The following is a 13262-nucleotide window of genomic DNA, read 5'->3' as shown; positions in this document are numbered from 1 at the left end:
AGGGAAGCTGCTTCCAAGCAACTCTCCCTTAGCACCGATAATAATGTTAAAGAATTTCCCAGAGGATCTGAAGGGTAGATTATGTAAAATATTAAAAGAGAAAAGCAAAATGAAACTAAAGGATTGGTTAAGAGATATAAAAACAAGAGAGGATATGGAAAAATTGTTAAAGGAGAAAAAATTATCTTGGTTAGAATATGGGCAATTAGAACAATGGAATAAAAAGTGGATTAAAGATAATAGAGTTTGTAGAAAGATGACGAAGTTTGAAGAGTTAATAGTAAATAAGGAAAAAGGTAAAGGAGTTAGCTTTGTTTTCAGACCTCCCCCAATTCCCTTGCTGCACAGCAAACCGTTGATCCCCTCTTGCCCCCTTGAACCAAATTCTCGTGCTCTGATGTCATCAGACCGAGGGTCCACCTAGTCCAGCACTCGGTTCACACGGTGGCCAACCAGCTGTTGACCAGGGGCCAACAAAGCAGGACACGGTGCAATAGCACCCTCCCGCCCATGTTCCCCAGCAACTGGTGCACACAGGCTTACTGCCTCGGATACTGTAGGTAGCACACAACCATCAGGGCTATGTCAATTAATATTCACTTTCCTTCCTCTGCTGGTCTTTTCACCCCTGGAGTGCCCATTGCATGCTGAAAGAACTTGCCGCTCTTGGGGCAACTTGGAGCCTTTTTTTCTTGACATGGGGACGTCTGTTATGAAATCGCCTTCAGAACCTGCGGTACTGAGCCTTAGAATTGCAACTCTTTCCAAAATCACCCTTGTTACGTAAGACTTGGTCTTCTTCTTTGCGGTCTCTGTGTGGTACGTTGGCCGGGGGGGGGGGGGTGTTCCTATACAGAGCCGTGCCTGGGGCATTCTAGAGCTGAGCCAGTCAAATGTGTGCCCTTCTCTTAAAAGAAGTGGAGGCTCAGGTAAGCCCACCTGCGCCTTCCTGCCCAGTTCCTTTCTGACTGCTGCAGTGGTAACAGCGTTTGGGGAATATCTTTGCTAAATTAGTTTGGCCTCTTCATTCCATAGCTCAGTGGAGACCGCCTGCTTTGGATGCAGACGTTCGCAGGTTCAATCCTCAGCATCTCCAGGTAGGGCGGGAAAATATTATTATTATTATTATTATTATTATTATTATTATTATTATTATTATTATTTATTACATTTGTATTCACACACACACCAATAGCCGAGGCTCTCTGGGCAGTTTACATAGGATAAAAACACTTAAAAACAATATACAAAAATTTTAACTCACAAAAACATACCATTTAAAACCATGAAAACCTACAAAAACAAACCCAGGCTAATTACATATTGCTAAATGCCTGGGAGAAGAGAAAAGTCTTGACCTGGAGCCGAAAAGATAACAGGCGGCGCCAGGCAGGCCTCATCAGGGAGATTGTTCCACAGTTGGGGGGCCACCACAGAAAAGGCCCTCTCTCTTGTTGCCGTCCTCCGAGATTCCCTGCCTGAAACCCTGGAGAAGTGTTGCTGCCAGTCAGCGTCGTGACTCAATATAAGGCAACTACCTATGTAGCTTTTATGCATTCATTTCAGTTCTTTTCTCTCTTTGCTTTCTTGGTTTTTATCTCTTCTCTTTGCCCCTGTGCACATCTTTGGTGCATCAGGGCTTTCTTTTAAAAACTTGTCAGCTTTGCAAGCACTAACGGTGCTGCCTAGAGGGTACTTTTTTTTTGCACAGCGACGCTGAGCCCCCCCCCCCCCCGTTTTGTCTGTGTGGCATGGTGTGGCTTTTGCGGATGGGTTGTGAACGACTGTGTGTCTGGCTGCCTTCCGACGGCCGCGGATGTTGAGCGTGATGGTCTCCTGCCTCCAACCAGCCTCTTTTATCGTCCCCTTTCCTCTGTCCTTTCATTTAAGGGTAATAGCGAGTCTGAGAGTGAGAGCCCCAAAAGAAGAAGCCAAAAGCAAATGAAAAAAAACGTAAGTTTTGAGGCTCGTGTCTTGTTTCTGAAGAAAAGCCGGGTTTCCTTCTTAGAACAGTTCCTATCTGCACTTAACACTTCAAACGCTCGCTGTCCATCTTTTCTGTGTCCTCTGTGCAGTCCGCATAGGCTTCTGTGCTTAATCAGAGCAACGACCCGAACATTTTAGAGCAGGGGTGGGCAATATATGCCCCCCACCACCAATATTGCAGCCCCTCCCCCAATTTTCATGAAAGCAAGGGACCACGCATCTTGTTCAGAAGCAAAGTTCTGCCCCCGAGAAACATCCCCGGGGTGTGATTCTACTTCTGAACAAGGTGCAAACTTTTCACATCCCATGTTGCTGTGCCAAATTGCAGTGGTTTTTTTTTTGCAGCGGGCGATTTTGGCTGCCGCGGTGTGCGTGTGCAAGCTCTAGTACATTCTGGGGGCAGCGGGGAGTAATTGGGCCCCTGACCGCTGGACGTTCCTCACTCCAGTTCTAGAAAGAAGCAAGTCAGACTGTATTTAGGTGCGACAACCTGCAACGTGAGACTCTCTCTTAACGTTTTGAGACAACGTGCCCCTCTTCTTTTCTCTTTAGGATGGTCAGATGCGAAGCTTGTGGAGGCAGGACTCCTGTTATGTGCAGTACTTGTGCAGTGCAGGGAATTTTGGCTGATGCAACTTTTCTCACTCCTGTGGAACAAGCAGCACCTGCCGAAGTCCCCTTTCCTACTCAACAATTAAATCCCCTTTTCTTTTTTAAAGGAAAAATAACCCTTAAACAAAGGAGTGGTAGTGGTGTTGCTCATGTGATCCTGTCCCCCCCTTCCCTCCCCCGGATCAGGCTGCAACCCATTGTGGGTCCTGAGCTACCATTTGAGGACAAATAATGTTATCGAAATGGCATTTATTTAGCAGCGCCAGCAATAATGATAACAATAAATCAGCTGCGGGGAAGGTATACAGAAAGTAAACAAATGCGCCTTTGGGCTTTTTCTTTTTCTTCTAAATCTAGAGAGAAATGGAAGAGGGAGTGTTCTGGGGATGATGATGATGATGACGAAGAAGAAGATGACGACGAAGATGGTCAAGATCAAGGCACCAGCGCGGAAAGTGAGCAGAAGAAAGTGAAAGCCAGGAGGCCTGTCCTGAGGAGGTGAGAGAAGAGATTGGAGGTGCTGTCTTCCTTGGGATCGCCACACTTACTCACTCACACCCCTCCCTGGCATCATGTTCCTCCCATGCACACATTCAGCAAGATAAAAGTTTTCCCAGCGTGGAGATAAAGAGATGATAAAAGTTTCACCCCTTCGATTTCTGCATGCCCACCCTTCCGATTAAAAGTACAGGAGCAGGACTGAACAACTGTAACCTTCCCTGTAATTCTGTGGAATGATCCCTCCCGGCGTTAATTTTTATTTATTTATTTATTTCATTTTTATACCGCCCAATAGCCGAAGCTCTCTGGGCGGTTCACATTTCTGGACTTGGCTCAGCTTCATACATGGCTCCGACAGGCAGCTTGCTTTAGCTGTCCTCTCCCTCCCCACCCCCTGGCTCCACATCCTTCCTCTCTACAAGGCCTGATCCTGGGGTTTCCAACATGATGCCTGTGCACACCAATGTGTCTGCAGGGATCTCTCTTGGTGCCCACCAGACGCCCTGCCTCTCCTGACTTTTATTTTATTGCAAAATATTTCTAATAACTTATTTTTAAAACTGGGAGGCTGGCATGCTGTAAAGTGAAGGGCTGCTCTCCAACCCCATTTTCATTTACATTCAGAAGGGTGGTTTAGGGCTCACTCTTATCTGGATGCCCATCAGTCTTCAAACTCAGAGGCTGGTGGGCATCCTCTACAGCGCAGGTGGAGCATGGAGGCGATCTTTGCTTCTGTGCTTCTGCCACTCTGCTTTTTTGCTAGATGGGCATTTTTGCCCATTTAGCAAGGACTCTGCAGAGTGGGAGGGAAACATTTTTGCTAGATGGGCATTTTTTCCTGTGTAGCAAGGACTCTGCGGAGAGGGAGGGAAACATTTTTGCTTGATGGGCGTTTTGTCCTGTTTAGCAAGGACTCTGCAGAGGGGGAGGGAAACATTTTTTGCTAGAGGGGCATTTTTGCCCATTTAGCAAGGACTCTGCAGAGTGGGAGGGAAACATTTTTGCTAGAGGGACCTTTTTTCCTGTTTAGCAAGTACTCTGTTGGGGGGGAAGCATTTTTGCTAGAGGGGCATTTTGTCCCGTTTAGCAAGGATTCTTCAGAGGGAGAGAGAAACATTTTTGCTAGAGGGGCATTTTTGCCTGTTTAGTAAGGACACTGTGGAGCGGGAGGGAACCTTGGAGAGGCAGCTGGCATTGTCTCCAAACTATCCAATTGCCCCCAGACTCTGTCCAGGGGCCATAGGATTGCTCTCTTAGTGTTTTGGAGTTCAGACCCATCTCTGCTTTGTACTTAGGTTCTGGGGCAAGTAACTTGCCTTTCAGTCTCTCCCGTTTGCCTTCAGGAAAAGGAGTGATGGGTCATCCCCCCTCCCCCCCCCCGGTGGCATCCATTTTATGGAAGCGTCCACAACACACCCTCAAAATTCCAAACGTGCCCACTGGCCCCAAATGGTTGGGAACCCACCCACCCTGGTGTAGCCCTGGTTCAACCCGGCTCCTCGTATTCCACAGACTGTATTATATCTTCCTGTCTTTTGCTCATTTTAGAGCAGTGGCCAAAACCATTGCGAAGAAGGTGCTCAATGTCCAGCATGGGAAGAGGAGGAGGAAAACTGAGTCATCCGAGGACGAGGATGACGACGAGGATGACGAGGCACCCAAAAAACAGACCCGGCACCCAGTGGCTAAAAACGTCAGGTAATGGGTGCCATCAGCTCCTCATGTCTGGGAAGGAGGCCTTTCCAAGGTAATGTCTGGGTCAGAGCGGTAGCCTGCGTGTTGGGCTTAAGTGCTTGGGAGAAACCCAAGGGTTTGAAGATGGGAGAACTGGATCTACTGGTCGATCTCTGATTTGCAGTAGTTGTGCTTTTATAATGTATTTTATATCATGCTTTTATACTGTTTGTTTTATGCTTTGAATGGTTTTAATTTTTGTGAACTGCCCAGGGAGCTTCGGTTATTAGGCGGTATAAAAATGCAATAAATAAATAAATAAATAACTAGATCAGCTTTGTGACTCGCAAGCGTTTAACAGTAGCAGCAAGCAAATGACGTCCCATCCCGTCCCTGCTCACACACACTGTTCATATGCGGAAAGCTTGGGGTAAAAAGCAGTGGATTTTTATGTGGGAGGTTTTTTGTTTTGTTGTTGGGTGTGTGTTTTTTAATGTGGAAGGTCTGAGTTCTGGTGCTCAAAATGAATTTTTGGGCTCAGAATTCTTTAATGTTATGTCTTTTGCATCAGGCTCCAGTGGGTGCAAAAGTAGATCTGGCAAGCTTGAAGACTCCGCGCCTGCAGTCCATTGAGAAGGCGCCTTTGGTTATGTTATACTTGATTTCTGTGCTGCTTCTAGGCTAAAAGGCCCCCAAAAGTCTGTCAAGTATTTCTACACAGAGGTGTCCTTAAGCAAGCGTTTCTCTCTCTGTCTCAGCCTTCCTCTCTAGTCTGCAACACAGAGATAACATCAGTCTTATGGGGCTGTTCACACAACATGCCAACTGAGTGTGGGTTGTTTGTTAAACAATGGATTAGTGTGTTGTCTGAATGCAGCATGTGTTCCTCACAGCGTGTTGTCTGAACACAGTCAGGGTGGTTTGCTAACCATGCAATGTGCCTTGTTAACCACCCTGAAGAACCCAACAACAAACCATGGCTTCTCAAGGTGGCATGTTCAAGGAAAATAAACCACGCTGCATGGTTAACGAGCCACCCTGGCTGCGTTCAAACAGCAAGCTAAACCATGGTTCAACAAACAACCTACGGTTCAAAACAACCCATACTCAACCTCTGAGTGTGGGTTAGTGTGTTGCATGGACAGCCCCTATAGGTGTGTTGTCTCGCTTGGAATTAAGGCAGGCTCCTGCGCCTTCCTAATCCCCAGCTGAACACCCCAGTTGCGCAGGAGTGCTGGAAGAGCACCGCATGTGTTCATGCTTCCTGAGAGCATCTGCTTCATTTTAGGAATAAAGCAGGTCTCTAGCGCTTATGCGTGTGAAGATATGCTTGAACATGTGACGGCCACGTTTGCTGAAGTCTTGCCAATCAAAGAGGTGGCCGAGCGAGGTTTTCAGGGAGGGAATTCCGTATCCGTGCCCCTGAGTAGAGCAAGAGTAAATGATGCAAAGGCGTTAAAACAAACTGCAACGTGAGATTTGCAATGTGCGGGTGTGCTCGTTTTGCATAGTGCATGCAAGCTGCGGTTTTGCTTGGCACCCGAGCAGACTTGCCTGGGCTCAGAGTTCCTGCTTTTGAGAGTGCCGGACATTTGCAGGCCTGCTTATTCTGCATCAGCTCATGGGTCCATCCCACCCTAGCGTTGTCTGTGTTGACCAGTAGTGCCTCTTCCAGGGCTGCACCTCTCTTTAAAGGGCGGTCCCAAGCAAAGTATGCGGTCTCATGCTCTGCGCCTGAGCTGCAAGCCCTTCCCCGCAGCAAAGGACGTGCTCTGCAGTTGCAAAGCATGTACTTTGCTTGGGACCACCCTTTAAAAGAGGCGCAGCCCTGGAAGAAGCACTGCTGGTCAACACGGACAATGCTAGGGTGTGGTGGGCCCATGCTGTCCACGCAGTGCCGTCCACGCAGGGGTTGTGCCTGTCCAGGGTTCCTTTGTGAAAAGGTCGGGACGATCCTTCCCTTTAGTTCAGGGATGGGAAACGCAGGGCCCTGCGGATGTTCCTGGACTGCAACTCCTAGCATCCTTCACTGTGGGTCAGGCTAGCTATGGCTGATGGGAGCTGCATTCCAACAGCATCCAGAGGGACGCACGTTTCCCGCCCCTGCTCTTGTTTGTAGGAAACTCGAGGTCAAAGAAAGAGCCTCACGCCGTCTCTTCTTGCTCCTGCCCCCATAGTTACAAGGAAGATGACGACTTTGAGACGGACTTGGATGACCTGATCGAGATGACGGGAGAAGGGGCTGAGGAGCAGCAGGATAACAGCGAGACCATCGAGAAAGTGCTGGACAGGAGGGTGGGCAAAAAAGGAGGTGAGTGCACTGGAACATAGGAAGCCGGCTCCTACCGAGTTGGACCAGCGGCCGCTCTCAGCTGGCTGTGGTAGGGTGGTGTTCAGTTGAAAGAATGAAACAATGGCTGCGTTCAGACAACACAGTAGTCAATGGTGAGTTAATAATCACCTCCATGGTCGATTATCAATGGGGGCCTCCCTACACGACACGATTATAATCAGCCGTGGTGTGGATTAAGGCTGGCATTGAGTTGACTATTAGTCAACGGTGTATTTGATTGACACATCCCCCACCTTTTCTCCCACCCCCACCCAGCACAGTCCTCCCGCTGGTATCCCATCAGCCATTGCGAGTTCTGCTGGCTGGACCAGAGCGGGAGTTTGGTCACTTTTGCAAGGGGTCTTTGTAGTTGCTGAAAATAACCAACTGTGTGCAACGAAAGAGGCAATGGCACACGCCACGAGAACCAGCGGTCGTTCAAATAATCCACTCTGCACAGCGTTGGTTATTTGCATTGGTTGTTTCGGCTGAAGAACCGAACGTGGTGTGAAAAAGTCCAACGTGATGGAGGTCAGCACGACAAAGAACAGAAATGCTAAAGAAACGGAACCATAAAACGGGCAGGGAAATCTCATTCAGCCTGAAGGCCGGATTGAGTTTCGGAGAAGCCCTTGCAAGGGGCCACATTCCGAAAACAAAAAGGAACCGGGCCAGAGGCAAAAGGCATAGGGTCAAAATGCCGGCCTGTTTTTGCTTCAAGCTCTTCCTGCCTGTCGTGTTTCTCAGGAAACTGCTTTCGATGGGAGGCAAATGATGAGGCTTGCTAAGTAATCTACAAAGCTTTAATTAAGCAACAAACATCTCTTCTACCTGAAGAGAGTCTAATCTCTTGGGAACGTCTCCCTAGGCAAAACTGTGCAAACTAAGCAAGACAATTGTCTGCTCAAGAAGAATAAGAACCCTTTCCCCAAACACCCGTAACTTCAGAGAGCCTGGTGCAGAGGCAGGTTCTGGTGTAATCGAACCGACTTTCTCACGCCTTCCTTCTGCCCCATGCGTTTGAGCTTCCGGCGGACCCTAGCATCAGCTAGCTTGTCGGGACGCTCTCCTCCGGAAGAAAGCTCACTTCCCACTGAGTGTGTAGGATTTGGCCTTTTTTTTTTTTTATAATAATTTTATTTTTTTCTACAACACTTAAACATACACATTACATCCTCTCATAAAGAAAAACAACAACAACATACTACATAATATTGAAACGTTGAATACATAATATCTTATCTAAATACATAATCAATATTAACCTACAAGTGCACCCCCCACCTCGGGATCTCATTCCTGATTCCAGAATCTCATACTTTCTTCTGCTGGTGGTTTCCCACTTCCTTTAGAAAACACAAATATTAGGAACTGTTTCCAAATTCCTTCAAAATCATTTGATTTAGCTATACCTCTTCTCCATTTAATATTACTTGTTAATTTATCATTAATAGCTATATCCCATACTTCTTTATACCATTCTTCAATAGAATATTCCCCTTGAATCTTCCAGTTCCTAGCTACAATCAATCTTGCTGCGATCAACAAATTCGTTATCAGTTCCTTAATTTCCTTTTTACATTTAAAGTCTTCTTCAAATAGTGACAGCAATGCAACTTTTGGTGTTCGTTCTATCTTCATTTCCACAATTTCTTCAACCTCCAAAAACACCATCTTCCACAATTTCTGAACATAGTTACATTCCCACCACATATGCAAATACGTTCCTTTAACCCCACAACCTCTCCAACAATTTTCTGATTGCTGATTGTTTATCTTATTCAATCTAACCGGAGTTAGGTACCACCTCCATACAATTTTAAAATAATTCTCTTTTATTCTTACTGACATATTTCTCAACGCTCTTTGTTTCCATAATCCCTCCCAACCCTGTTGTCCTATTTGTACCTTCAAATCTGTCTCCCAAACCATTTTACCCGAATTATCCACCGTCCCTTTCTAAACCAATATTCTATATATTTCACTCATCAACCCTTTTAACACTGTTCTTTTCTCCCTTTCATTTTCTTTCTTAACTATTAGTTCCTCAAACTTCGTTAATTCTCTACAATCTCCATTATCTCTTACCCACTTTTTAGTCCACTGTTCTAATTGCCTATAATTTAACCAAGTTAATTTTTTATCCTTAAGAACCTCTTCCATATCCTCTCTTGTGTTCATTCCTCTTAACCATTCCCTTAATTTCATTTTATTTTTTTCTATTAAAACTTTACTTAATCTACTCTTTAATTCCTCCGGGAAATTCTTCAACATTATTACTGGTGACAAAGGAGAGCTGCTTGGAAGCAGCTCCCCTTTATATTTACTCCAAATTTCCCAGTGAGACCTCAGAAGCGGGTTATTTATACTTTCCACCCATTTTTTTCCCTTCCATAAAAAATACATTTTCCAAATTAGTCTCTATATTACTTGTAGTTTTATCTTCCATCCAATCTAATTCCACTAATCCTATAACTGCCTCCACAATATGTCTTAATCTATTAGCTACATAGTATAATTTAATATTTGGGAGACTCAATCCTCCCTTTTTTTGGCTCAAATACCATTTACTTTTATTTACCCTCGCTTTCTTATTACCATTACAATAATTATTTATAATCCTTTGCCAACTTTTTAACTCTAATTCTGAGATTTTTATTGGTAGCATCCTAAACACAAAATTAATCTTTGCTAAAATCTTCATTTTTATTAATGCTATTCTTCCAAACCAAGATAAATTTAACCTTTTATATTTCTCCAATTTTGCTAAAATCTCTTTTTTAAACACATTTAAATTCTATTTCTCTAGACTCTCTAACTTCTGCGTATTTTTTATTCCCAAATATCTAATCTAATTCTTAACTCTCAATTCTCTTCCCTTTTCTTCCCAATCCTTCTCTTCCTTTTTAGTATAATTAAACAACATCATTTCTGATTTAGACCAATTTATTCTTAACCCCGTAATATCCTCAAATTCTCTCAATTACTGTTTAATTCTCCCCATCTTCTCTATTGGATTTTTTACCGTCAACAACGTGTCATCTGCAAACATATTCAATTTAATTTCTTTCATACTACCTATTCCTTCAATCTCCTCATCTTCTCGTATTGCATTTGCCAATAATTCCATTACCATTACAAATAGGACTGGTGAGAGCGGACATCCTTGCCTTGTCCCTCTGGCTAGTCGTACTCTGTACAGCTGTTACTCTGTACAGCACCATGTACATTGATGGTGCTATATAAATAAATAAATAAATAATAATAATAATAATAATAATAATAATAATAATAATAATCTGTCACACCATCATTCACTACCACTACGGCTGTATTTTGAGAGTATAACTGTTCTATTATAGCTTTAAATTTATTTCCAAACCCCATTTTATTTAAAACCATCTTTAAAGCTTGCCAGCTCAAACAATCAAAAGCCTTAAAAATATCCAGTGCCAGAATTCCCGCTTTAACCCTAGACTTATTTATCACCTGTATTACATTTAATACTCTTCCCACTAAATTAGACATCTGTCTACCTACTACAAATCCACATTGGTCCTCCCCTATATATTCCTCTATAAATTTATTCAACCGCCTTGCTAAAATAGTTGAAAAAATCTTAGCATCTTGGTTTATTAATGAAATAGGTCTATATGAATCATGGACAGTCAAATCTTTATCTGGTTTTGGTATTAAAATTATTAATGAATGTTCCCATGATTCTGGTGTTCTTTCCCCTTCCAATATGGAATTATACAAATTCAATAATTTTGGTACTAAAATTCTTTTAAAAACCTTATAATATTCTGGGCCTAGACCATCTACCCCCCGGTGATTTACCCAGCTTCAAATTCTCAATTACTTCTTCTACTTCTCCTTGAGTTATTACCTTTTCCATTAACTCTTTATGCTCTATTTTTATTCTCTTCTTTATATACTTTTCTATATAATCTTCCAACTTTTGTTTTTGAGTATCCTTTCCCTTATTCCCTTATTGATAAAACTCCTGAAAAATCTTAACTTTATCCTTCATTGTATGACAATACTTCCCTGTTTATCCTTCAGAATCCCTATCCCATTCCTGGCTTTTTCTTTTTGTGTGAGTCTGGCAAGCAATCTAGAATTTCTATTACTGTTTTCAAAATACTCCATTTTCATATATATTAAATTTTTTTGAACCTCCTCTAAATTTAAATTTTCTAATTGTTTTTTCTTTGCTTGTATTTCTATTAATTTATACTTATTTTTAAATTGCCAATAATCTTTCTCCATTTTCTTAATCTCTTCCTCCAATTGTTCCTGCTCTGCTACTTGTTGCCTCCTTAAATTACACATTTCTCTAATACATATCCCTCTTGATACTGCCTTCATGGTATCCCAAACTACTGCCCTTGACGTTCCTCCCTTCTCATTAATTTCCCAAGACTCTGTCAATTCTCTTTGCATTTTTTCTACCACCTTATTATACTTCAAAAGTTTTGTGTTTAGTTTCCACCTAAACGCTTCTTTATAATTCTTTTTAACTGTAAACTCTAAACTTAGCAATGCATGGTCTGTTACCTTTATTACCCCCATTTCCATTTTACATACCTTACTTGCAAACTCTTTTGAAACCATTATATAATCTATTCTAGAGTATGTCTGATGAACTGAGGAGTAGTAAGAAAATCCCGAATTCGATCCATTCAGTAAACACCAACAATCTACATAATCTTTTTCTTTTACTAGTTTATTCAATATAGTAATATTATTTCTTTTTTCCACATTTGTGGGGTTTGATCTATCTACTCTATTATCCATTACCATATTAAAATCCCCAGCTAAAATAAGATATCCTTCCCTAAACTCCTCTATTTCATTAAATAAATCCATAAAAAACTCTCTGTGTCTCTCATTAGGGCATAAACATTAACTAATGTATATTGTTCACTTTCAATTTGCCCGTTTATCATAAGATATCTACCATTATCATCCTTTTTTACAGTTTTCAATATGAATCCACTTTTTTTTGAAATCAAAATTGCTACTCCATTTTTTTCGACGTCCCTAATGACTTTTCATAATAAACTGACCACTTTGTCCGAATTTCATTTACGCCATCAAGTTTTTGTTGTGTTTCTTGCAACATAATTATATCAGATCTTTCTTTATTTAACATTTGTTGTATTCTCCTCCTTTTCACGACTGCCCCCAGACCTTTAACATTAAGCGTTGATACTTTAATTTTCTTATTCATATTCACCCTTTTGATTTTCCTTCCGATCCCGTGTGCTCTGCAACTCATAAACATACACAACAACAAAAATAAACCCTGAACCCCCCTCCAACTCCCTCCCTCCCACCCTATTAATCCCCCCAACCCCCCTTCCCCCCCACTACCTTCCCCCCCATATCCCCGTGAGTCTACCACTCCGGCCATTATCTAACTTAGGGGAGGGGGGGAGGCGGAGCCCCGCCCTAGCGGCAAGATTTCTATACTTAACTGCTTAACATATTATTATCTCATAAACCATTCCCCATTTTACCCCGTCCCAGACGCCCCCGGTTTGGCTCCATTCCCAGCTCCAGCTCCAAGACTTGCATCCTTAAATAACCCCAAACTCTTCAGCAGCTCCTTGCCCTGCTCCAACGAGGTTACTCTGTGTTGGCCCCCAGCATAGGAAAACTTTAGAAAAACAGGGTAACCCCAAACATATCTCACTGTATTTCTTGTTAGTGTTTCAGTTATTTGCTTAACGCTGCATCTCCATTGGAGTGTTTGCTGACAAAGATCGTTGAATACTTACACTGCTTTGCCTTTATATTTAATCATGACCATAGACCTCAATTTCTTCATCACTTGTTCTTTTTTGTAGTAACTGCCAAATCTCACAAGAATGTCTCTGGTTGATCCTCTATAATTTGCTCCTCCCACTCTATGGATCCTTTCGATATCACAGTCTTTTATATCCAAATCTGGCATCATATCGTTGAACCACTTCAAAACTATTTTTCTCAACTCCTCTGCTGGTTCTTCAACAAATTGTTTAATTCGTACATTACAACGACGATCCTGATCTTGAAGCTGGATCAACTTTAGATCTTGATCTTGAAATTTCACCTCACAACTTTTTTCAAAGACATCCTGTTTTTTCACAAGTGCTTTTACTTCCACATC

At 42.7% G+C, this 13262-nt stretch overlaps 1 protein-coding gene across 1 annotated transcript in view; it reads left to right on the top strand.

The window, feature by feature from the left end:
• The window catches only part of LOC134408719 (chromodomain-helicase-DNA-binding protein 2-like), a 69498-nt gene that overhangs the window by 49399 nt on the left and 6837 nt on the right, over window positions 1-13262 (top strand). The window contains exons 4-7 of the mRNA XM_063141114.1: window positions 1712-1969; window positions 3012-3096; window positions 4648-4797; window positions 6951-7084. Of these exons, the coding sequence (XP_062997184.1) occupies window positions 1712-1969; window positions 3012-3096; window positions 4648-4797; window positions 6951-7084 (627 nt within the window). The remainder of the gene's footprint in view (window positions 1-1711; window positions 1970-3011; window positions 3097-4647; window positions 4798-6950; window positions 7085-13262) is intronic.

The sequence above is a fragment of the Elgaria multicarinata genome, chromosome 14 (assembly GCF_023053635.1).
Source record: "Elgaria multicarinata webbii isolate HBS135686 ecotype San Diego chromosome 14, rElgMul1.1.pri, whole genome shotgun sequence".
NCBI classification, from domain to species: Eukaryota; Metazoa; Chordata; class Lepidosauria; order Squamata; family Anguidae; genus Elgaria; species Elgaria multicarinata.
Note: the sequence above shows the minus strand (reverse complement) of the source record. Positions and strands in the feature narration are given on the sequence as shown.